Raw genomic sequence first — 27,051 nt, 5'->3', positions numbered from 1 at the left:
TAGGCCTAATATTTGTCCCAAAAAATTGCTCTATGTGTTATTAGTTAAGGTTATATACCTAATTGGTAAGGGGTATCTGTTAGATCTGTCCCCTGTGACTCCTTTGCCAGGGGATGGATAGTGAGCCTAGTACTTTACAATTCAAGCACATTTCAAAGTGGATAAAAAGCAACATTAATTCGTTTTTATGGGTCTGGTTCTTATCATTTATTGCTCTCATCCATCAAGGCTATGTGCGTGTCGTTATTTAAATTAGGCTTCATGAGTCATTTAAAAACGTGCTCTGCAATTGCAAGGCGCCTGTATCCAATGTATGGACAGCAAGACCACGCAAGCGCTGCGCGGGCAGGCCGACTGCTCTCAAATTACAGCGCATTCCAAGAGTCTACCAAATACCCATCTCGTCCCAGAAAGAGGACTTTTACTGTGAAATAAACTTTCCAAAACGCACGGGTCCCTCGGGAGTGAGGGCTGATTTTGATATGCCTTTGCTCCACTTTGCGCTAAAGCAAAACTGTAGTTTGGGAATTTCTTCTGCAGAAGTAGGGTACCACAAAAGTTTGAAGCCACTGAAACGTACTGTAGCCTACTTAAGTATTGTAATTTGCGAGATTTATTGTTACCTTTATTAATGCCAAGGTACCCTACAATTAATGACAACCGCAATGTAGCCTATAGATGGAGATGAAACATAGCTCAATTCAAAAGTGATAGTATATGGAAAAAGCATTGTGGAGGAGCTGGAGACTTTATGCACGCTGCATCTTCAGAACCAATGCTGTCCAGTCTTCAATAACGTTTGTGTAACCATATCTACATGGTGTCACCGGACGTGTTTGCACTATAATAAAGGCTGTAAACGTTCCTTGTGGAATGCACCAGGGTGGGGAAAACGATGGTAAGTGTGGTTCATGTTTCCTTAAATCAGAATTCTCCTTTTGCTGCGCGATAGCACAATTTCAAACTTTTGTTTTGGCTATGCATCCACGTGAAAGTGCTGAATTTGCATACTCTTGCTGCAATTATGTTTATGCTGTTCTCGATAAAGCTGCAGAATAGCGAACTTCCAAACCGTTTGGCTAAAAAAGCTAAATCAATTCTATCTGTAGGCTACACTATCGCCGAAATGATGTGTGCCTTTATTTCATGTGATACGGAATTGTAATCCTATTTAGTCTGAAGGAAAGTAAGCAAGAAAGTGGTCAGCTCAGAGCATTTGTTATTGTTCATATGTTGACACATCAGCACCAAGAGCTGACTTCCACTACCCATTATGTCTGTTGTGCATTGACTCCTGATCAGAGAAACGTGTGAAGTGTCATTACTTATGGTAAAAGTATCAGTAGAATGAGTGGAGAGACTAGAAGTAATAAACGTTAATATTCTGATTATCTTGCATGTTGAGAGAGCATGAGAATGTATGATATTAATCTGAAAGAACATTATATGTTCATGCCTTACAAATATTCAAATTGATAGTCAACCCTCTTACAGAAAGTAAAAAAAAAGTTTTAGTCAAAACACTCTTTCAACTGGGTGATCAGGAATCAAGTCTCCCAGTTCCACCAGCCAGCCCCTGCAGTCTCATATTTTCTTAATTGATTCCATACATGTAGACAGGAGACCCTGGTTTGAACAGCTCCATGGAATCCAAGAATAACTCCAACTTCTCATCTATTGGACCTTAAATGAAGCATAAGGAGTATTGTGTCATGGATTTTACAACCTGTTAGTTATTGTGTTATTTTTATATTTTGAGGAGCACTACTTCACTCCTGGCAACAACAAAAAAAAGGGTTTGGCACCCTAGACTGTATTTGAATAGTGATCACCTCCATCTGCATGCAATGTTTCTGTGCTCAGCCAGCTCAAGTGAGGTAGAGAGAGGCATCTTTTCTCTTCAAACACAATCATGCACTGACTACACCATCAACCTCAAGTCTGCCTCAAGTCATTCAAGGGGCCCCATTGGAATTCACTGCTGTACTCAGGCACACACAAAAACTCAAACCCCACAGTATATTGGTTAGACACAGGGCACTGTGAGTGCCGTCCATCCTTGGTTGTATTCTCAGCTGGGATTTCAGTTCCTGGGTTTGCTTTGAAAGTGAAAGCAGCGCCGTAACTTTGTGCGCTTAAAGGGAAGGACAACCGATGTCAAATACCATATTCCAGGCATTATCGGGTCTCGAAGCAGAGCAGTCCAAATAATCCCATGGTTCCTGTCTCAGACAGGATGGAATGCTCGTTGCTTCAATGCATTATGAATTACCCATGTAATATTGGCTTCCAAGTAAATCTGTTAGCAGGACAGCACTCCACACCACACCAGTTCAGGGTGACAAAACAACGCCCTCTTAACACTTAACATTAGGTTTCCCTTATGACATAGACTAAAGATAAGGTTAAGTACTTAAAATGATTGAATTGTGATGAAAAGACTGGAGTCAAATACAGTTTCATATTAGTCCTAAACAGGTTCTACAGTAGTCCTACCTGTGGATCTCTTTATATGGTCTAGTAGGACTGCGTGAAGTAGGCAAAATTACCATCCAAACACTGGCGTCTGAACTTTTTTAACTCACACTTTTCATCTGGGTTTTAGTGTGTGTGTGTGTGTGTGTGTGTGTGTGTGTGTGTGTGTGTGTGTGTGTGTGTGTGTGTGTGTGTGTGTGTGTGTGTGTGTGTGTGTGTGTGTGTGTGTGTGTGTGTGTGCGCGTGTGCTTGAATGTTTGTGTGCGATCAGTGCAACCTATACACGTATACACTTTCATAGGTTTCAGTGTGCACTGTGCAGGAATTCTACCTTGTGAGCTGACATATTCACTAGGAAGAAAGGAACATGTCATAACAGCTCTGAGCTCTGGCTATAAGCTCCTGTTTTATGAGGCCTGATGGGTTTAGAGCATCTTTACATCTCCCAGTCCCAGAGAGCATTAGGGGAAAGATGGCTCCTGGTAAAAGGTTGGTGGTTAGATTAGTCCGGGGATGTGGCTGCAGGACTGTGTGTGGTACTGAGGTTTCCAGAGTGTGTTTATTGATGAAAAAACAGGTTGTTCCAACTGGGGACCAGGAAAAACGCTGATGGGTTGTAGATTGCTTATAATCTCAGTAATCCACATAGAAAATACATTTGCAGGAGGGGAGGTCTGGCAGGAGGTTTCTATCACCAAATAGTGGTGATTTTGCTTGGTAAATCAAGCTTTTGTCTTGTGTTTTTGCATTACGATGATGAAAGAATGTAAGGTTGCTTATTCTGGGCCAATTTTGCACCAAAAATGTCACCCTTCTTTCTAACATCCTTCTTCTGAGGTTCCTCTCTTGCCATGGTGTGTCAGATTAAAAGCAGACCTTCTTAAATGTGCTCACACACTGCAGCCATATGGTTAGAACATTCTTTCTCAGGGGATTCATGTTTTTCATAGCTGTTACTAAGCCCTGGAGTTTATAACATATATCACTAGGCATCATTCCTTAATTTACTAACATGCGTGATTTGGTGGAAGCATGACAACTAAATCAAATTGTTTAGACTAGGCTTTTTTTGTGAAAGGTTTAGATTATGATTTCAACTTGCAACAATTGAAAAGGCAAACATGCTCTCAAGTCGGTCCCATTATTTATCACTGTGCAGGCAGGGTCTGGCATGGGGCCTATAAAGTGTACTGCAGAGAACAGCGCCTCACTGACTACTATTAAGGCTGCTGATTAACGTCTGTGTGAGTGTGTGCGTGTGTAATAAATCACAAATGTATTCAGCCGGCTAAATGCATCAACAGTGTGCCCCATGGGAAGTCAGTTGTCAGTATTCATTTACATGCATAGAATACAATGTTATCAGCAGCTAGCCACACTGCCACAGGACAGTCAATTGACCTTAAGCAGTTTATGCTGCAGGTGGGTGATATTAATCTGTAATTCAACATCACACTCGGACATGCTGCTCTCATACATCATTTGAATAACTGAAATATTTGACATTTAGTGCACAAAAGTGTCCTGTTCAAATTGCCATTGTTCTTTGGGTATATCTTGACAAGTAACTGACTGATGACCTCACTGCAGGCTACACTGATCCTCTTGTCTTGTAGGCTTTACCTTGTAGATTTTCCTCGGACACAGTGGCAGTATAGCCTTGGGGAATGTTTAGATCATGACTCTCCTGTATCTCACACATCCATCCATACAGTGCTGCACATACAGTTTGCCTGTCACGCTTAAGGATGTTTTCCTCTGTCATTCAGAAAACCTGCAGTGATTTGACTACTGTGATAACGGGATCTTGACAGTGATTCAGAGCTGTCCCCACCTATCTCTCCAGGCAGGCCCGCTCTGCTCGCTGCTCGGGAGGTTGTGTGTATGTGTGTGTGTGTAGAATATGTGTAGTGGTCTCTATTTGTCTCTTTTGTGTCTGTGTTTACTTGATATAACCAGCACTAGCACCAGCCTAGGCTGACTTCTTCAGTCTCACACTGTGAATCATTGACTGCAGCAGATCGGCTGTTGTCACACTCCTTTACTGAGTACTGACGCCTCTGCCATAACAAAGAGGCGTTGCTGATCATGTACACGCATACACACAGGCGCACACACACACATGCACACAGACACGTATACACACAGGCACGCATACACAAACACGCACTCACAGGACAGGCTAAGCAGCAGATGGTTGCCCCACTTCTCCTCTTCCCCTCTCTATCTCCCCATCTCTCTTTCACTCTCTCACTCTATCTGTCCTCTCTTTCTCTCACACACCTGCAGAGTTCCCTTTGTAGATTAACATCATCAAGTCATTACACTGAAGGTCTCTCTGTGTGCAGCGGAGAAGCACACCTGTATCAGTCTGGCTGTCACTCAGAGAGAGGCTTGGTTAAAGAGGAGAATAAAAGCACTGTTGTTCTGTTTGGGCCCCTATCTCACCACTCTTTCTCCCAGGTCCCGGGGTATAAAGCTGAATATAGACCTATGACTAGCCCATTATGAGAATGGCCCTCTGTGGTATAGTAAGAGACCAGTGGAAGGAGGATATTGCTGATGCTGACTGGGGAGGAGAATGATGAGCAGCAGTTTACATTTCAGTCTATGGGACGAGCAGGTTTCTTTTCCCATGGGATGGGGTCGTTGCAGTGAAATATGCATCATCAGGTATTGTCAAGGTCACTTGGAACTCAGCATTGCTATACATCTAGAGAGAGCGAGAGAGAGTGTTTGAATGTGTGTGCGTGCATGTAAGTGTGTGTGTGTTTTGTGTGTGTACGTGTGTGTGTGTGTGTGTGTGTGTGTGTGGGCCAGTGAGACTATTTTAATCCAGCCTAGAGCGTCATGTGCATTACTGCTTCCACTCTAGTACACTTTCAAAACACCACTTCCTCTCTCTCCCACTCTCCCTCATGAATCTGTGTTCAACCAACCACACAGTTTATTCCTTTCCTTTCAGTATAGCCATCTTGCGATAATGTTTGGCTGTGTTTTGCTCCATAACACTTCCGGTCAGTGGGATCTCTCAGGCAGCAGAGATGTGGTGACGGATTCAATTAAGGTCTTCCCCTGTCTGATATCAGTGGAGAGATCTCATGCTGCCTTTTCTATGCCATCATGTCATATTACTGTCAGATGATGGACTTTGTTCTCCCTCACCACTCACCAGTCAACACTACAGCAGAATTGTTTGTTGTGATGTTCTGTGTGGTTTTCCAAAGCAGTCAGTGGATTTATTGCATTCTTTGTTAGCCTTTTTGTTGTATGCGGTTCATTGAAAGGGTTCTCGCTTATTTTTCTCTTTCAAAGTTGCCTCAGCGCTGGGACTGAATGGTCATGTGAGACAGTAATTATTCCCTCTTTTTGACTAGAACATCTATTTAATGCAAACAATAATACTCTACATGAACATAGAAGCAATTAATTTCATGTTAGAAAATGTCAATACCCCCTAAACCTCCTGTGCCCATACAGACAGACAGACACACATGTGCACTCATGCAAATAGATATGGTTTTACACAATTTCACACATACAATTCGTACATGCCCATTAACTGAATAATATTCTGTGTGTAGTCACAGTGTATCTGTTTTGCCATGGTAGAATGGCGAGAGAATTTACTCCTTTGTTCTGCCATGCAGGAGTTTCATTCTCAACGGGTGATTAACTACAATGTATCAGCAGGAAAGAGAGAGAGAGCCTCCCTCCACATGCTAGTGTACGTGGTTATGCTAATAGAGCTGCAGCCCAGTGCTTTTCCAGAATATGACTGTGACAGTCCCTAAAGCCTGACCACCAAGCCAGTCTGTTGTCCTCCCACTGAACAAGGCTACTTTAGGGCTCTTTTTAGATGCTATTCTCTGTGTAATATTAATGCTATTCATCTACAGTATTCACCCTCTCCTTTTCGCTCTCCCCTTTTCTCTCTCTCCCCTCCCACTCTCTCCCACCCTCCCTACTTCCACCTTTCTCTCTTCCACCCTTCCTTTCCTCTTTCTCCTCCTCCCCCTCGCTGCTAAACACAGAAAATAATGAGACAGATTTTTTCCTAATCTTCTTTGAATCCTGTAAAGCATTTTTGTTGCATGTCTCAGCATTCCTGCAAACCTGTCCTCGAGCGTTCCGTCTACTAAAGGAGAAGAGATGTAAAAAGAATGGATTAGAAGGTAACGGCATCAGACACCTGGCCTGCTGAAACGAGTGGGAGGCTATAGCCTATTAGGATTCCAGCCTTGCGGTTGTCATAGCTGGCATTAGACTGACGTGGAACACAGACAAATGCTGAACAAATATTGGTAAAGATCACTGCAAGAAAGGTAATTGACGAGGATGACTCCACTCAATAAAGTTAAGCTACTGTATACTTCCTGTATTCTTCTAGTGTTCTTCGTGTTACGTAGGTGCTAAAATGTGTTGTGTGGGCATGTAACAGATCATATAGAATGTGAGCTGAAAACCATTCATCTGCAGCCATGCAATACAACAATGACTTTGTCAATTTCAAACTATTTTGTTTTTGTGATTATTAAAATTCCTATCAAACGTGACACCAAGGCATTTGTCTTGTTGTTTTTTTGTGCTGTGGTTTGGTGTTGAGCTGTGTATCATACCCCCTTGCTGTGCATGTCTGCTATAGAGAAGTGCTAAAGCCACAAAAAATCAACACGATGTCTTCATGTTGACACAGTCACACAGTCACACAGACACACAAGGTGCTACATGCCTGACCACTAATTAGAACCGGTTGGTCAAACCACTGGGAAAACAATCTGAGCCGACACTTGGCTTACATCCCGAATGGCAACCTATTCCTTAGATTGTGCGATACTTTTGACCAGGGCCGTAGTGCACTAAATAGGGAATAAGGTGCCTTTTGAGCTTCACCTGCCCGTGGCACAAAACCTACAACAAAATAGACCCTGTGTGCATCTTAAATGACACCCTATTCCCTATATAGTGCACTACTTTTGTGCAGGATTTAGAAAGGCTCAAGACAGGGTGCATCTGTGTCACTTCCACAAAATTCCAGAATGTTGGAACGTGTATAATGTGTTCTTGGAGAGCAGGTTTCATCAGTGAGTGTGAGTGAGCCTTCTGGCTTTGCCAGGTGGAGGCTGGTGCAGTGCGTCACTGGAGTGAGGGTGTTGGACCTTGGCATAGTGAAACTTCAGCTTTATCCACCCACCGCCAAAGAATATCTCTGCTGCTCAGGAGTTTATTACAATTTACAGTACAGTATAGGTGCAGGACATATCTTATGCAAATGAATCCCTAGAGATACACCCTATGGACACTTCTTTAGATATGAGAGGATTGGATAGGTGCAAGCAATATGGCGGGAATTTCATCTGGCCTATCAGAGGGCAAGATGGAGCCACCACCATATTCTGGTGGTATACTATATTCTACCTATCCAACTATCTCAGATCTACACATATGCCTGGGGGTTAGGGGTTGATTTGTTTGCGTCCTGTGAGTCAGCTGGGTAAGTAGTAGATCTTATTCAGACAGGGATCTCCACGGACATCTAAAAGCCCATCAGGACCCCTGACTCAGTCAGAACTACTGGCATGACATTCTTTCAGAAGAGCATAATGAAATCCATTCACAGGTGGGGTATGGGAAAGCTGTAAAACTGTCGTCAGCCACCGACTGGGAAAAGATCTCATGGGTTTGAAACATTCCTTCCGTTGAATTCCCTCAGAGAAAAAGAGAGGAGAGAGGGAGGAAGAGAGGACAGGAGAGAGGCAGGCAGAGGGACAGCTGATGTAGGTTGTCTTTCTGAGAGATGACTGCGTTCCCCTACTATTGGTTATATAAACAGAGTTGCATTGTGGGCCAGTACAGCTGATCCTTGATGGCAGTTTCTGGCTGTCACTCAGAGAGCGGCTTGGTTAAAGAGGAGAATATTCAAATATTAATCTAAATGTAACTCAGACAAAATAGAAAAGATTAGAAACAAAAACATGGAAGAAGCTAAGTTATATTCATAATCATACTGTATGTACAGTTGACGTCGGAAGTTTACATACACCTTAGCCAAATACATTTAAACTCAATTTTTAATAATTCCTGACATTTAATCCTAGTAAGAATTCCCTGTCTTAGGTCAGTTAGGATCACCACTTTATTTTAAGAATGTGAAATGTCAGAATAATAGTAGCTGAAATGTTTTTATTTCAGCTTTTATTTCTTTCATCACATTCCCAGTGGGTCAGAAGTTTACATACACTCAATTAGTATTTGGTAGCAAATTTTCTATAGGATTGAGGTCAGGGCTTTGTGATGGCCACTCCAATACCTTGACTTTGTTGTCCTTAAGCCATTTTGCCACAACTTTGGAAGTATGCTTGGGGTCATTGTCCATTTGGAAGACCCATTTGCGACCAAGCTTTAACTTCCTGACTGATGTCTTGAGATGTTGCTTCAATATATCCACATAATTTTCCTGCCTCATGATACCATCTATTTTGTGAAGTACACCAGTCCCTCCTGCAGCAAAGCACCCCCACAACATGATGCTGCCACCCCCGTGCTTCACGGTTGGGATGGTGTTCTTTGGCTTGCAAGCATCCCCCTTTTTCTTCCAAACATAACGATGGTCATTATGGCCAAACAGTTCTATTTTTTTTATTGATCAGACCAGAGGACATTTCTCCAAAAAGTAAGATTTTTGTCCCCATGTGCAGTTGCAAACCGTAGTCTGGATTTTTTAATGGCGGTTTTGGAGCAGGGGCTTCTTCTTTGCTGAGCGGCCTTTCAGGTTATGTCGATATAGGACTCGTTTTACTGTGGATATAGATTCTTTTGTACCCGTTTCCTCCAGCATCTTAACAAGGTCCTTTGCTGTTGTTCTGGGATTGATTTGCACTTTTCGCATCAAAGTACGTTCATCCTGAGCGGTATGACGGATGCGTGGTCCCATGGTGTTTATACTTGCGTACTATTGTTTGTACAGATGAATGTGGTACATTCAGGCATTTGGAAATTGCTCCCAAGGATGAACCAGACTTGTGGAGGTCTACAATTTTTTTCTGAGTTCTTGGCTGATTCCTTTTCATTTTCCCATGATGTCAAGCAAAGAGGCACTGAGTTTGAAGGTAGGCCTTGAAATACATCCACAGGTACACTTCCAATTGACTCAAATGATGCCAATTAGCGTATCAGAAGCTTCTAAAGCCATGACATCATTTTCTGGAATTTTCCAAGCTGATTAAAGGCACAGTCAACTTAGTGTATGTAAACTTCTGACCCACTGGAATTGTGATACTTTTATTTAAAAAAAACAAATATTTCACCTTTATTTAACCAGGTAGGCAAGTTGAGAACAAGTTCTCATTTACAAGTGCGACCTGGCCAAGATAAAACAAAGCAGTTCAACACATACAACAACACAGAGTTACACATGGAGTAAAACAAACATACAGTCAATAATACAGTAGAAAAATAAGTCTATATACAATGTGAGCAAATGAGGTGAGATAAGGGAGGTAAAGGCAAAAAAGGCCATGGTGGCAAAGTAAATACAATATAGCAAGTAAAACACTGGAATGGTAGATTTGTAGTGGAAGAAAGTGCAAAGTAGAAATAGAAATAATGGGGTGCAAAGGAGCAAAATAGATAAATAAATAAATACAGTAAGGGAAGAGGTAGTTGTTTGGGCTAAATTATAGATGGGCTATGTACAGGTGCAGTGATCTGTGAGCTGCTCTGACAGCTGGTGCTTAAAGCTAGTGAGGGAGATAAGTGTTTCCAGTTTCAGAGATTTTTGTAGTTCGTTCCAGTAATTGGCAGCATAGAACTGGAAGGAGAGACGGCCAAATGAGGAATTGGCTTTGGGTGTGACCAGAGAGATATACCTGCTGGAGCGCAGTGCTACAGGTGGGTGCTGCTACGGTGACCAGTGAGCTGAGATAAGGGGGGACTTTACCTAGCAGGGTCTTGTAGATGACCTGGAGCCAGTGGGTTTGGCGACGAGTTTGAAGTGAGGGCCAGCCAATGAGAGCGTACAGGTCGCAGTGGTGGGTAGTATATGGGGCTTTGGTGACAAAACGGATGGCACTGTGATAGACTGCATCCAGTTTATTGAGTAGGATATTGGAGGCTATTTTGTAAATTACATCGCCGAAGTCGAGGATCGGTAGGATGGTCAGTTTTACGAGGGTATGTTTGGCAGCATGAGTGAAGGATGCTTTGTTGCGAAATAGGAAGCCAATTCTAAATTTAACTTTGGATTGGAGATGTTTGATCTGAGTCTGGGAGGAGAGCTTACAGTCTAACTAGACACCTAGGTATTTGTAGTTGTCCACATATTCTAAGTAAGAACTGTCCAGAGTAGTGATGCTGGACGGACGGGCAGATGCGGGCAGCGATCGGTTGAAGAGCATACCTTTAGTTTTACTTGTATTTAAGAGCAGTTGGAGGCCACGGGAGGAGAGTTGTATGGCATTGAAGCTCGTCTGGAGGGTTGTTAACACAGTGTCCAAAGAAGGGCCAGAAGTATACAGAATGGTGTCGTCTGCGTAGAGGTGGATCAGAGACTCACCAGCAGCAAGAGCGACATCATTGATGTATACAGAGAAAAGAGTTGGCCCAAGAATTGAACCCTGTGGCACCCCCATAGAGACTACATGGGGCCCGGACAACAGGCCATCCGATTTGACACATTGAACTCTATCAGAGAAGTAGTTGGTGAACCAGGCGAGGCAATCATTTGAGAAACCAAGGCTATTGAGTCTGCCGGTGGCCGACAGAGTCGAAAGCCTTGGCCAGGTCAATGAATACGGCAGCACAGTATTGTTTCTTATCGATGGCGGTTACGATATCGTTTAGGACCTTGAGCGTGGCTGAGGTGCACCCATGACCAGCTCTGAAACCAGATTGCATAGCGGAGAAAGTGCAGTGGGATTCGAAATGGTCAGTAATTTGTTTGTTGACTTGGCTTTCGAAGACCTTAGAAAGGCAGGGTAGGATAGATATAGGTCTGTAGCAGTTTGGGTCAAGAGTGTCCCCTCCTCTGAAGAGGGGGATGACAGCAGCTGCTTTCCAATCTTTTGGAATCTCAGACGACACGAAAGAGAGGTTGAACAGGCTAGTAATAGGGGTTGCAACCAATTTCGGCAGATCATTTTAGAAAGAAAGGGTCCAGATTGTCTAGCCCGGCTGATTTGTAGGGAGACAGATTTTGCAGCTCTTTCAGAACATCAGCTGACTGGATTTGGGAGAAGGAGACATGGGGAAGGCTTGGGCGTGTAGCTGTGGGAGTTGCAGTGCTGTTGACCGCGGTAGGGTGGCCAGGTGGAAAGCATGGCCAGCCGTAGAAAAATGCTTATTGAAATTCTCAATTATAGTGGATTTATCGGAGGTGACAGAGTTTCCTATCCTCAGTGCAGTGGGCAGCTGGGAGGAGGTGTTCTTATTCTCCATGGACTTTACAGTGTCCCAGAACATTTTTGAGTTTGTGTTGCAGGAAGCAAATTTCTACTTGAAAAAGCTAGCCTTGGCTTTTCTAACTGCCTGTGTATATTGGTTTCTAACTTCCCTGAAAAGTTGCATATCACGGGGGCTGTTCGATGCTAATGCAGAACGCCACAGGATGTTTTTGTGTTGGTTAAGGGCAGTCAGGTCTGGAGAGAACCAAGGGCTATATCTGTTCCTGGTTCTACATTTCTTAAATGGGGCATGCTTATTTAAGATGGTGAGGAAGGCATTTTTTATAAATAACCAGGCATCCTCTACTGACGGGATGAGGTCAATATCCTTCCAGGATACCCGGGCCAGGTCGATTAGAAAGGCTTGCTCGCTGAAATACATACATACTGATACAGTGAATTATAAGTGAAATAATCAGTCTGTAAACAATTGTTGGAAAAATGAATGTCCTAACCAACTGCCAAAACTATAGTTTGTAAACAAGAAATTTGTGGAGTGGTTGAAAAACGAGTTTAATGACTCCAACCTAAGTGTATGTAAACTTCCTACTTCCACTGTATGTGAAGATCGAATGGAACCATAATATTTAGTCTTTATTATTTTATTAGGATCCCCATTAGCTGTTGCCAAGGCAACAGATACTCTTCCTAGGGTCCGAACAGAAATGAAACATTACATCATACAAAACATCATATACATCACTCAATTACAAATTTACAATACTATATTATATTACTGAGAATAATGTGTGTGTGTGTGTGTGCGTGTGTGTGTGTGTGTGTGTGTGTGTGTGTGTGTGTGTGTGTGTGTGTGTGTGTGTGTGTGTGTGTGTGTGTGTGTGTGTGTGTGTGTGTGTGTTCAAAGTCAGCGTTGTGCCGTGAGGTGTTGTTTTATGGGTGATTTTTTTCAATCTGATTTTATTGCTTGGGTTAACTGAGGTGGAAGAGTTCCATGTAGTCATGGCTCTATAGCTCTACACCATAGCCTCTATAGCTCTATACCATAGCCTCTATAGCCCTATACCATAGCCTCTATAGCTCTATACCATAGCCTCTATAGCTCTATACCATAGCCTCTATAGCTCTATACCATAGCCTCTATAGCTCTATACCATAGCCTCTATAGCTCTATACCATAGCCTCTATAGCTCTATACCATAGCCTCTATAGCTTTATACCATAGGCTCTATAGCTCTACACCATAGCCTCTATAGCTTCATACCATAGCCTCTATAGCTCTATACCATAGCCTCTATAGCTTTATACCATAGCCTCTATAGCTCTATACCATAGCCTCTATAGCTCTATACCATAGCCTCTATAGCTTTATACCATAGCCTCTATAGCTTTATACCATAGCCTCTATAGCTTTATACCATAGCCTCTATAGCTTTACACCATAGCCTCTATAGCTCTACACCATAGCCTCTATAGCTTTATACCATAGCCTCTATAGCTCTATACCATAGCCTCTATAGCTCTATACCATAGCCTCTATAGCCCTATACCATAGTCTCTATAGCCCTATACCATAGTCTCTATAGCCCTATACCATAACCTCTATAGCTTTATACCATAGCCTCTATAGCTCTATACCATAGCCTATATAGCCCTATACCATAGCCTCTATAGCTCTACACCAAAGCCTCTATAGCTCTACACCATAGCCTCTATAGCTCTACACCATAGCCTCTATAGCTCTATACCATAGCCTCTATAGCTCTACACCATAGCCTCTATAGCTCTATACCATAGCCTAATCCTTTCATTGATATATGATTCAGATAAATAACTGCCTCTGGATTTACCATAGGTTTGAATAACATTGAGAGCATATTCCATAGGGATCCATCTGAATGGATATATCTCTATGGCATACATACTCTATATGCGATGGAGACTTTATGGAATGGGACCGGTTTGTATTTAGGCCTATGCCACAGAAAAGTAATTCATCATCACAGAGGCTGCAGTAGAAGTAAGCCATCCAGAATCTGTCTGTGTCCCAAATGGCACCCTATTCCCTATGGGCCTTGGTCAAAAGGAGTGCACTATATACCATTTGGCATGCACTACCTGTCAGCACATTCTGGATGGTCTGGCGTGCAGAAGGGAATGCTACAATATCTATGTGTGTGCCATCGTATTTGTCTCAGCTCAGTAACTGTAACTTTCCTACAGTATAAGCAGAAGAAAGCCCAACTATGACTGAAAAGGGCTTTATTTACACTTGTGTGCATTGCAGATGGGATACATGTGGATCAACTCTTTCTTTCTCTCTTTCTCTCTCTCTCCTTAGTGTTTTAACAGAATAACTTAACAAATCGATGTTTTTTTTTTAAACACAGGTTGTTTAATTTTTTTGTTTACCCTCGTCCTTCAGTCTGTGTACTGATATTTGCATTTCTCAACCTCTGAGAGATTTAAGTTTCCTCTTCTGTAAACACATACTGGAATCTGAGCTGTTCAGTTCAAGTGGCCGACCAGCGACCGTACAGTTTAGAGAGTAAATACATTTTATTTATAGCTCTGCTCCATTATAATCATGGCTTTTTGGTGGTTTGCTCCCAACTACAGACCTAACTTTCTCTTTGTTTCCTGTTTCCCATGCATGCAGGCCTTGAGAGTGTGGTCCAAGATCTGCTGCAAGAGGTGGGCAGTGTGGGCCTTCCTCCTCCTCTTTACCCTGTCTGTGGTGGTGATCAACACCCTCCCCTTCCCCCCCTCTGAGACACGCAGGCTGCCCTCACGAGGCCTGAGCTCTGCTGGAGCCGGAGGGTATAGAGCGAGGGCTAGACCCAGGGAAAGGGCCACATTGGCCCCTCACCACCACCATCTTCCTCTAGCCCTCAACGGTCACAGTGGAGGTTGGAAGCAGAGTGACAAAGTCAAAGAGTCCTCCAAGCATCACCTGGTGAAGGACCAGCCCAAATTGGATGGGGGAGCAGCTAGCATGACAGATGAGAGAACTCACAGCAACTACAAGAAGAATCGTAAAACTAAGGGCATTACCTCCAAAAGGAAAGAGAAGAAAGAGATGCCGCCAAGTTCTAGTAGAGACAAACAACGTCATATCCAGCCATTGACAGTCAATGCTGTGCTAATAAGGCATGATGGAAGCCATCTAACCAACTGCAGTGGTTCAGAGCTCTCCACCCAGCCACCACCTCTTCCCAGACAAGGGAACGTCCACCCAGCCGTGCCCCAGACTGTAGCTCGTAGCCAGAGCCGCCCTTCTACTGCAGACCTCGGCCTGTCTGACTCTGAGCACAAATGTGCTCCAGATGAACAGAGACAGGACCAGGGGCACACCGGGCAGGCAGGGCAGGCAGGGAAAGCAGGGAGGAAGAACCTAACCAAGCAGCAGGCTGTGAAAAAGGTCCCCAGAGAATTCAGGAAACGTGACAGACAGTCTTTGTCTGGGCATAAAGAGACCCGGCCCACAGTGGAAACAGCAGCAGAAGCAGAGAAAGGGAGTGAGAGGGAGGCCCACTGGTGTAAGATGTCAGCTGGAGAGAGGGAGTTTCCAGACACTGACACACGGAGAATAAGGACTGAGCACACTGACTCTGTGCCATGGCTCAGCAAGGACGATATTCACAAGATGGAGTTCCTCTCGGGCAGCGAGGTTGTCAGTAAGGCCAGGGTCCCAGCCCACGGACAGGTCCTCCATGTAGGGCTGGGTGCCCCTCATCATCCCCCTTCTCTTGGGGCTCCATTGGCTGACCATAGTGGGCACTGCCAACAGGGTCTGTGTGCCCTGATCAAACGTCCAGACGACTGGTTCGAAGTCTTCGCTTTCCATTTAGACCGTGTTCTCAGCTTGAACAGGAGTCTGCCCACGGTGTTCAGGGCCTTCCACAGTGACATCCTGCCTTATAAATACACCAGAGGGGCAGCCAGACCCATAGTGTGGTGGGACCCAGGCATCCAGCACCTGGCTGATGATGACAATGACCAGAACTCGTTCCCTCTCACCTGGCCCCAGTACCAGAGCCTGCTGAGGGCCAGGTGTGGCAGTGGCAGTGGCGTGGCCCTCAACGAGAGCCCCTGTGTGGGAGTTCACCATGCAGAGTGGGGGCGCCTGGCACTCTTTGACTTCCTCCTACAGGTATAGAACAACTGATAACACTCTGTATCCTCCAATCACACTTGTTAAACCCTTTTATTTAACTTATTGACAGCACTGATTTGAACTTTTAAGAAATACATTGGCTAGAGTAAAGAGGTCAGAAAAACTGATAGGTAGTGGAATGTGACTGTTAGATTTTATATGGCTCCTAATGTCAGGCATTCTAACCCGATCTTAATTCCTAACCGTATCCCTAACCTTAGCCATAACCTTAACTCATTTTTATCCTGATCTGCCACTCAAACGTACACATCCAAACTGATAGCGTTCTATATCCTTTCAATCACACCATGTGAAGACAACCTATTGAAATAATGCATAGACTAGAGTTCTGATTGAAATCTCACCTCACCTTGAGAGATGTAAGTTTTGTAAAGTTGTTATTCCAGTACGCTGTATAAACTAACTGTTACCTAGTGATTCACTTAATGTCACTATGGAGGGCCTAGTTGATAATGACTCATGAGGTCAGGCAGACTGGGAAAACTCATGGCAGCCAGCGGTTTGTTGTTCCGTCCCAAATGGCACCACATTCCCTATATAGTTCACTACTTTTGGCTATAGCCCTATGGGCCCTGGTCAAAAGTAGTGCACTACAAAGGAAATAGTGTGCCATTTGGGATGCAGATCTTGTTTTGCATTTATATTAAAGAACATTCTCACTGGATGAAATCCACCAACCTTGTCTAATAGTAGGCTGGCAGTCCTTGATAATGAGCCTATTTGAGCACTGGATTGTATTGCCAAGGTCTTATCATCTGAAGAACTCTACTCACTAAACTGCCTTAGATTAAAAGATGCCGGCCAATGAAAAGAGTGTGACTTTCTCTGTCTGGAGCGATAAATGTAATTGATTATCAGATAATTATGTTTTTTCATGGATCACAGGTAGAAGGGTATTGTAGTGAGTGCATCCCGTCAGCTTACTAGACACACAACATAATAAGTCATTATCATTCTCCCTACTAGATGAATGAACAATATCATTCTCCCTACTACAGTAGATGAATGTATCAGCGCAATTCAATAAAAAATCAACACAATGTTTGTCTCTAATTTAGCTTCAAACTCATTTATAATCTGCCAGTGATTTATAATGAAGTTGGAGATCTTTATTGTGTAATAAATGATGGCTGATGGTCCTTGAGAATCGTTTTGTGTGTGTGTGTGTGTGTGTGTGTGTGTGTGTGTGTGTGTGTGTGTGTGTGTGTGTGTGTGTGTGTGGGGGGGGGAAAGCTGAGCCATCCTGAGAGGAAGTAATTAATACAGGATTGATAAGGCCAGCTCTGCCACAGTGCCACTCTAAATGGATAGTATGTCAGTCTAACTCTGCATGTGGAATATCTAAGCTGCCATTAGGGAATGAGAGGTGGCAATGAAGCCAACAACCCAATGATGTTTATTGCAAGTGAGAGAGAGTTAGTACGTTTGGTATAGACAGAGTACAATGTACAATATTTGATACACACAAACACACACACACCAGTCTCGGTCTCCATCAGGCCTCTAAAGACCCAATGACTGGCCGCTGGCAGTGTGAAGTCAAAGTCAGGGTTGCCATGGTGATGCTCGGCAATCACGGATGCCTAAGTCCACATTAGGAAGGACTGAGAGGAAAGTGATAGCAGCTGCTCCTCTCGCTATCTGTCTCTATAGCCAAAAGAAAGTCAATTTCTTTGTTTAGAAAAAAACCCCAGAGGAAATAAAGAGTGTGCTGGTGCGCTCGGATGGGTGAAAACTACAAGGCCATGGAGACTTAGCATTAGGTGCTCTTTGAAAAGGGTGGTCTATGACTGGCAGAATAATTATGGGGATGAAGGACACCACATAGTAAACAAAACATTAAGAAAAATGTCGTGGGGCTTACTTTTTCCATCCATTACTTTGTTACTGCAGGGTGAACAGTCATCGTTATTTAGCCAATACAGATTGGGGGCAGAATACATATTGTTTCAGAAAATAATGTCTCACAATGAGAAGGAAAAGAGGCTGAGCAAACAAAAACTATTGGAAAATGTCTCTAAATGAGATGAGTCACAAATTGCATTCTTTGATTGTGTTCAATCTAAATTCTCTCACTTTGGAGGCTATTACAGCGTTTTATCCATGCTACCTATTCTATTAAAAACAGAAAACTATTCAATAGAACACCCAGCCACTGAACCAACTCAGCTGTAGAAAAATCTGATAAAGATAATGAAAGACTGCCTTTTCTGTATGAGATGGAATGGAATGGGTAACTGAACTGTGGAGGGAGAGAGAATAGTGGCTGAATACAAAATGGAACCCTATTTCCTAAATAGTGCACTAGATTTGACCGACTCTGATCAAAAGGAGTGCGCTATATAGGGAATAGAGTGCCATTTGCGATGCGGCGAGCCACTGTATGAATAATACATGAGTAGTCTCTTTGCAGAAGTCAATACCTGTAACATGGCCCACTGTTAATAGCATTGTATTGATTGTATTGATTCAATGGAATTGCCGACTGGGACCCTGTAACACTTGTTCCTACCTGCTCATTTAACACATCTAATGGCTCTGATGTGGAACCTAACACCAATTAGCAAGGGGAACAGTGTGAAGGACACAGTCACACACGCACTTCGCCTGGGGAGAACAGAGGAGACAGAGGACCTTGCGCCAAGTGTCCTCGTTGTTGGTCATTGCCTTGGATGCTTTGAATTGCCATTGTAGGCTAAGAAGGCTACTGATGTATTGCTATGAATTAGTTGTGAGTAGGCTTGTTGTTTTGCTTGTGATGTTATTGTGTGTGATATAGACCTTAATAGCATGTCCTGTTTCCCAGAGACTTGGTGGTGGTGTAATACTGTATGTCAATACTGAAACCGTATCCAGGAGACTCTTGTACTCTGTCCCTACGTGAATTAGTGTATTCTAGTGTAAGGGTGAAATGTAGTAGGGATGTGAGAACTCCTGAAGGCGCTAAAGAAGTGAAGCGAAATGGTGTGGTGTGAGTTTTACCACAGAGAGGCCCAGACAGACCTGGGGGCTTATCTCACCTTGGTAACACTCAGAGAAGTGTGGCAATGCCTTCACTTCTCAGTTTAACAACAAGGATGACATTGCTCCCTTCCTCCCCTGATAGTTGGTTTATTCTGCGGTACAATGAGGAAGAGAATGGTGCCATAGGTATTGATGTTGCGTCATTTTATTTAAGGATTTTTTTTGTGTGAATATGCAACAACAAAAAACTACTGCGGTGAATACATACATGCATGAACAAATGTAAAATGATGGGTGTTAACTCTGAAAAAAGAGCTTCCTTATTTAAACAGTGATTATTGAAGTTGGTGAAGTAGAGAGATATGAATTTAAAGTACACTTATAAGTTTGGCTTTACTATAGCATTCTTGTTCATAGAATTGGACTTAATGAAATAAATGAGGTGGCAAAGAAGCAATCTTACTGCTTTCGCTAGCTTGCTGTGGTTTGCCCTCACTGCAGGTGATTGACCTACAATGACTGAACCACCTCTTACTGTAGTCAAAATTCCCGCATGGGTCTGTCTCACACAAGTAACTACCTCCTCACCATCCCTCCTCTCACCTCCTCTCATCACCCCCCCACTCCTCCTCTCACCATTCCACTCCTCCTGTCACCTCCCTCTCGCTCCTGCTCTCATGCCAAAGGCTTAAGCTGTAACTGTCACTATCTCTATCAACACTTAGGCCTTACTTGGCTGCATTTGGATTTCTGTCAACAAAATGATCAATGACTGCATAGCGAACAAGCGGTAAGAGTTATTTGCTATGGTTGATGATTTCAGAAAGTAAATACATTTTCTACTTGTTTCTTGTAGTCACCCTTGATTTTCCTCTTGGAAAGCTGTTCTGGAGTCTGAAGTTCTTTATAAAGAAAGGACCGAAAAGATCCTATAAATCAGGAGTTCCCAACCTTTTTTCACCAGGGCCCCTTTTTCACATGTAAAAAATGTCATGCAACCCACCGCTTTTTTTTATTACTGTTTATTGAGATAGCATATATTAAATACACCACCAGCTTGAATTTGTTTCATGTGTGGGACTTAAGAAAATGGTGTTGTTTTGAAGAAAATAAAGTCTAGACCGTTATCAAATATGTTTTATTATGATAATTTATATGAACACTCAATTAAATTGTTCACATTCTATTTAGCAGAAAGTGAATAGATCAATTGACAGCCACAGAGTCAGATTGTATAAGATTACTTCCCAAGCAAAGTCTAAAACAACGCATAGTCTAATTTCTTTCACTCCTCGACTTTAGAAGGTCGTAGCTCAGCTTCTGAATGTCATAGAGACCAACCAAATATAATCTCATGTGCATCAGAGCTGTGTCTTCCTTGGGTGTTGTACCGCTTGTTTCTAGCCTAAAGAATCACAGATTTATGTGTTGTTTTAGATCGGTATACAATCAGGAATTGTAAAAACAATTGGGAACCCCTGCTAAAAATCACAGTTCTGTATGTAATTCTATGGAAAGGTCATTGTTGATGATCAATCCCAACTAATCCATGTTCTTCCATCCCCCCATGCAGGTGAATGATCGTCTGGACCGGTACTGCTGCGGTTTCCAGCCTGACCCAGCAGAACCATGTGTGGAGAACCTGCTACATACCAAGTGCAGGAACTCAAAGGATCTAGTGCTGGTGCACATCCTGGTAACTATCATATCACACCCAAGAAACCATCATATGGACATAATGTATGGGCCATTCTGGCTCAGACAAGGCTTACTTACTTACTTGGACATAATGTAAGATAATAGCCTGAAGGAGGTTTAGGAGGAGGCTTGTCTAAATAATCTAATAGGACAATGTAAACAGACCTCTACATTTATTAATATTATTGCTACCATCCAGACCTTTTCTTCTTAACAAAGGGAATTCCGATGATGGACAAAGATGATCACTATTCTTTTACAACTGCTCTGTGGGAAAAATGACTCCCTCTTTCCACTGAACCTGCTGAACTCATTGCTGATACTTGGTACTCGCTCTTGACAAAGACAAATATAATTCTATTAAGCACATTACGCTTTATTATTTCAGCTGTTGTAGAAAGGATTAGGAGTTGACTTTGTATCTATATACTGGATTCTAGCTCACTGTAATATAGTGTATCTTGTGATGTGCATATCATTCTTAGTCTATCTTCTTGATGTGCAGTATAATACCTGCCAAACTGTGTACGTGACCAATAAACTTTGGTCACTGATTTATAGTTTGATATATAGTGAGAGGTCTAAAAAAGTCATATCTAGTTTAAAGTTATTCTCCCGAGCCTTCATCTCATCTCATAATTACTATATTAATATCTATCAAAGAGATAGAGTTAGTGTTGATGATACTTTATAGCATTCTTGATCATAGAATTGGACTTAATGCAATAAATGAGGTGGCAAAGAAGCAAACTTACTGCTTTCGCTAGCTTGCTGTGGTTTGCCCTCACTGCAGGTGATTGACCTACAATGACTGAACCACCTCTTACTGTAGTCAAAATTCCCGCAGGGGTCTGTCTCACACAAGTAACTACCTCCTCACCATCCCTCCTCCTGTCACCTCCCTCTCGCTCCTCCTCTCACCATTCCACTCCTCCTGTCACCTCCCTCTCGCTCCTGCTCTCATGCCAAAGGCTTAAACTGTAACTGTCACTATCTCCATCAACACTTAGGCCTTTCTTGGCTGCATTTGGATTTCTGTCAACAAAATGATCAATGACTGCATAGCGAACAAGCGGTAAGAGTTATTTGCTATGGTTGATGATTTCAGAAAGTAAATACATTTTCTACTTGTTTCTTGTAGTCACCCTTGATTTTCCTCTTGGAAAGCTGTTCTGGAGTCTGAAGTTCTTTATAAAGAAAGGACCGAAAAGATCCTATAAATCAGGAGTTCCCAACCTTTTTTCACCAGGGCCCCTTTTTCACATGTAAAAAATGTCATGCAACCCACCGCTTTTTTTTTATTACTGTTTATTGAGATAGCATATATATAAAGAGATAGAGTTAGTGTTGATGATACTTTATGCTAACCTATACTGTGTCTGTCTATGTTTTTTTCTACAGGTGAGGAGAGTAGAGCCTACCAGACTGGTGTTTATAGACAATGCAGGCAGGCCAAATCATCCCCATGAAAACCTCAACTTCCGCTTAGTAGAGGGCATCGATGAGTGAGTACAAACATCTATAATCCAATCTCTATTCAAGGATAGACAGAATCATGGAAATAGGCTTAGTCTGCCAGAACTCCGGCCAAAAGTATTGCACTATATAGGGAGTTGGGTGCCATTTAGGAAGCACCTTAGTGTACAGAAGCTCAGTTGAACCCTACATCCACCCCACATCACACAGCCTTAATGTGTGTTTCCTAAATCCAGTGAAGCGAGTGGGTGGATCTTCATAACTTCATAACTCTTCAGAGATGAAGTATAACTGTTGGTAGATGAAACTAAAATAGGCCACATCATCATAATATGCTCAGTCAATTGGGTTTGATATCCTTTGTCTGGTATTTGTCAGGATTTGACAGTCTTACTGTATTTTTCTGGCAGGTTTCCTGAGAGAGCCGTATCAGTTCTCCAGTCTGGCTGCTTGGAGAGCATGCTCCTGAGCTCCCTGTATATGGACAAGGAATTCTGGGAGAGCCGAGGGGGGGCACGTGGCCTGAAACCTCTCATCCACACTGTTGAGCAGAGAGGGAGGATTCTGCTGCAGCACATCCACGACAAGAGACTGAGACTGAACAGGGATCTGTGAATCCAATGGCCCAGAAAGCACCCAGCAGTACATTCATTTCATCCAGGCAGGGGGTGCCTGTGACAGACGTGGAAGCCTCCTTAAGGTCCCGGGTAGCCTAAAGACACAGGATGTGTCTCAAATGGCACCCTATTCAAAGGTAGTGCACTATATAGGGAAGAGGGTGCTCTTTGGGCCGCAGATACAGTATGCCTGTTCCATGCTGGTTGTGGTTCCCATCCATGTTGTATCCATACATCTTGTCAACATCCCTCAAGGCAAGCATTGATATTATTATTATGATTGATGTTATTGAAATTGCACCGTCTTCTTCGCTGCCTGTTTATGAGGTGAGTTTTGTCTTTTCTAATAAAAAATAGCAGATTTAACGATTGATTTAATGTCTGTTTTATGAGATAAGCGTTCAGCTGTAATCTTAAAATGAAAGATTTTAGATCAATGAATAGTGACCTACAGACTGGGGTTGCTTCCTTGTGGGGCTACAGCACATTGCATTCCTATGGGCTAAACTGTTTAGGATAGATGGCCAGTCCCATAGGCTTCGACACAATTCACTTATTTAACATGTTTTTCTATGTTTAAGGTTATTTAGACCATATTGCTAATAATAATGAGGATATTTGACTGTTTAGGCTTGCATTTATGTTGTTATATTTAGCCTACTTATTGACTCGATACATTTCAGCTTTTCATTTTTAATTAATTAGTAAAAAATTCTAAAAACATTATTCCACTTTGACATTATGGGGTATTGTGTGTAGGCCAGTGACACAATCTCAATTTAATCGATTTTAAAATCAAGCTGTAACACAACAAAATGTGGAAAAAGTCAAGGGGTGTGAATACTTTCTGAAGGTACCTCTATTTTCTTCAATCAAGAAACTAGAAATTCGACATATGAGCTTGTCTGACCACCACACTTACTACTTTACATTTCAGAATCTCCTTAAAGAAACACAATAATTACTACAAAATTACTACAAAATCCTACTTTCTGTAATCAATTTCAAAATGAACTAAATAAATGTATAATGATCAATAAAAATGTGGTTAATGACCCCCAGATTCTATGGGATACCACCAAAGGTTTTATTAAAAATAATGCAGCTGAATTTGCATCTGGGTTGAATGAAGATATCAGAATTGGAAATGTTGCTAACTGTGTTAGAGCGTTCTAAACAAACACTCTTTTCAGACCAGGTAGGTATAAGACAGAGAGCAGAATAGCCATCCATCGAGTAAGACTTAACCATTACTTCCATGGTAATCGTCCTAGTTGTTTACTGGCCAACAAACTATGCAGTAATGATCAATTAGCTGATATAGCAACTATTGGATCTGAAACAGAGGAATTACTATCAAAACCCAAATTAATCAATCAAAGATTCTCCTGCTTCTATAAATAACTGTACACTTCTGATTCTAAATCCACACCAAACCAGACTAAGGCCTAGATTCAATCAGATCAAGCCTTAACCGGTGATAGCAGACAGCCGCATAAATCAATGAGCAGCTGCTCTTGCGATCATTGTCACGAAGCACACCTGCGCCACTCGAGTTAGAAGTTCAGAATTTGTAGGCTATATAAAAATAATAATAACGTTCAAATTGAAAAATCATTCAGCTAAATAAGGAAGATTTCTATCATCCTAATCGAGGTGTAGATTATTTCAGCTTTTTTTTTTTACAAGTGTTTGAACAAGGCTGCATGGGATTTCTTTATGCAGAAAATGAGAATGTTTGCTTTAGGTATAATTCCACGAGCCAATTGTGGATGTGGCAGCTCCAACGCAGTTCCACCTCCGACACCATCAAAACAACCACTATGTGGATGTCGCTTAAAGTGGATCTGATTGAATAGAGCCTTTCTAAAAGAATTAAGAACTCTTCTTCTCTTAACAGGGGAAGCCATTTGGGAGCCCAAATCTCTCTCAATGAACTCAAAAGGGTAATGGCTAGCATGATAAAGGAACATCACCTGGAGGGGACGATATTCCTCCTGAGGTCTATTTAACATTTTGGAATCAGGTCCACTATTGCTTGAAATTATTAATACAGGTGTTCACAAGAGTTCATTTAGGAGAGATGTGAAAACAGCACAAATTTTGATTTTATGAAAAAAGGATAGGATGCCACCCAGTGTTCTCATTATCGCCCCTTATCTTTGATAAACACATATTAAACTGTTTTCCAAAATGTTATCGTCTTGTCTCGAGACTTACTTACCCAAATTGATCCACACGGACTAAAGCGGGTTTGTTAAAAAATGTTTATCCTCGGATATCCTCTGTCGACTATTACGTATCTTAGATGCTTAATCAGAAACAACAGCTATTTGGGCTGTATTATCTCTTGATACAGAAAAAGCATTTGATTGAATAGAATTGTATTATCTATGGTCTGTTTTGGAACATATGGGAATTGGCTCCAATTATTCAAGTAATATATGTCAATCCCTCAGCTGTAGTTATAACAGGCACTATCTGCTCTGCTTCGTTCAGAGTCATTAGAAGCAGCAAACAAGGCGATCCAATTAAAATGTATCTAACCAAATCAACCCAACTGTCTCTCAAGACCCTGATGGAGGACTCCCTCTCTACTTATGGAATCACAATCATTTCCTATTTAAAATATTTGGGACTATATATATTTCCTTCTTTAGATAAAACCATTACCAGAAACTTTAACAGAATGCTCAAATCAATTTAAAGTGACCTCAGTAGATGTAATAATATCCCAGTTGCTTTAACCGGCAGAATATCTACTGTTAAAATGAATATATTGGCACGACTGAATTCATATAGTTTAATGCTTCCCATGGCTCCTTCTTCTTTCTATTGGGATAAAATTCATAGTGTGTTTTTAAAAGATATATGACAAGGTAAACTATCCTGGATAAAATGTATACATTTACAAAGAGGGAAGACGTAGGAGGACTATCCGTTCCAAACTTTAAATTTTATTTTAAGGCTCTAGCATTTCACCCCATCCTTAATTGGTTTAGACATGATTCTTCTGCCCCTGGCTGAGTATAGGGATAAATATGGTGTCTCATATTGCCCTGGAAGAGGTGGTCTTCACTGATATATCCCTTAAACAATTTAAACTAAGCTTTGGTCCTGTTATTGTGCACACAATTTCTATTTGACGTAAAATTGAAAACCAATGTAACTGAGAATCAAAATGGCATGCTCATACTTCAATATTCCTCAATAATGCCTTGCAATCTAGAAGATGCCCTTTTGCATTACCCCAAATGGTCCAAATGTGGAATCCGTACCCTTATCGATGTAGTGGTTTAAGAACATTCCAAAATGTGAGAGATACATACACATTACCAAGCAACTTCTTTTTCTATAATATTTATAATTTTGGTCAGCTATGCTGGCCTATGGTGTCCCTTGGGAAACCCAACTAGCAAAACATCCAATAATGGGATTTATAAATAAATAATCTCCCAAAAAGACTGATTTATAATATATAAACAACTTTTGGAAAGCTCATTGTCACGTCCTGACCAGCAGAGGGAGTAGTTGTTTAGTATTTTGGTCAGGACATGGCAGAGGGATGTTTGTTTTGTACGTGGCAGGGGGTGTTTTGTTTATGTGGTTCGGGGTGGTGATTTGTGTCGTGGAGTGTTTGATTTATTATTTCTGTGTTTTGGTCTATGTTTTGTATTTCTATGTTCTTTCTGGTTTGTTGTATTTCTGTGTTTAGGTTGATGGGGGTTGGACTCTCAATTGGAGGCAGGTGCTTTCTCGTTGCCTCTGATTGAGAGTCCTATATATGGGTAATTGTTTGGTTTGGTGTTGTGGGAGATTGTTTCTTGTTTTGCGTGTGTGAGCATGACAAGACTGTTTTGTTGTTCGTTCGGTCTTCATTTTGTTATTTTGGTGTTTTCTTGGTTTAAAATAAAATACAAGATGAGCATCCACATTCCTGCTGCGTTTTGGTCCTCCATTCCCGACGACAACCGTTACACTCATATTCTGAGCTAGTCATTAAAGTATGGTCCACAGATCTAATTGAATCTTAACAACCCTTTAACTGGAACAGAATATGGAAAAATATGACCTTTGCATCCCATAATCCGAACCATCAATTTATACAGTTTAAATTTGTTCACAGGCTGTATTTAACACCAAGTAAACATTTTACAATTCAATTTGCCCCATCTCCCAACTGTTCACTGTGTCACCTAAATTAGGTAGGAACATCCCTTCATATGATGTGGGAGTGCCCTGCAGT

General features: G+C 42.0%; 1 protein-coding gene across 1 annotated transcript; it reads left to right on the top strand.

Moving 5' to 3' along the window:
• Positions 1-439: 439 nt before the first annotated feature.
• On the top strand, positions 440-26,739 carry LOC106605418 (uncharacterized). Its single transcript, XM_045718533.2, has 5 exons — positions 440-898; positions 14,533-16,026; positions 20,588-20,710; positions 22,114-22,217; positions 22,599-26,739. Exons 1-5 carry the CDS (start codon positions 896-898, stop codon positions 22,801-22,803), a joined length of 1,929 nt encoding a protein of 642 aa, XP_045574489.2. The 5' UTR covers positions 440-895; the 3' UTR covers positions 22,804-26,739.
• Positions 26,740-27,051: the final 312 nt, after the last annotated feature.

The sequence above is a fragment of the Salmo salar genome, chromosome 05, assembly GCF_965601325.2.
Source record: "Salmo salar chromosome 05, fSalSal1, whole genome shotgun sequence".
Lineage (NCBI taxonomy): Eukaryota > Metazoa > Chordata > Actinopteri > Salmoniformes > Salmonidae > Salmo > Salmo salar.
Note: the sequence above shows the minus strand (reverse complement) of the source record. Positions and strands in the feature narration are given on the sequence as shown.

Coding starts and splice junctions, on each gene's coding strand:
- LOC106605418 (XM_045718533.2), top strand. Junction 20,711..22,113: donor TAGTGCTGGTGCACATCCTG/GTAACTATCATA, acceptor TTTTTTCTACAG/GTGAGGAGAGTAGAGCCTAC. Junction 22,218..22,598: donor TTAGTAGAGGGCATCGATGA/GTGAGTACAAAC, acceptor TTTTTCTGGCAG/GTTTCCTGAGAGAGCCGTAT.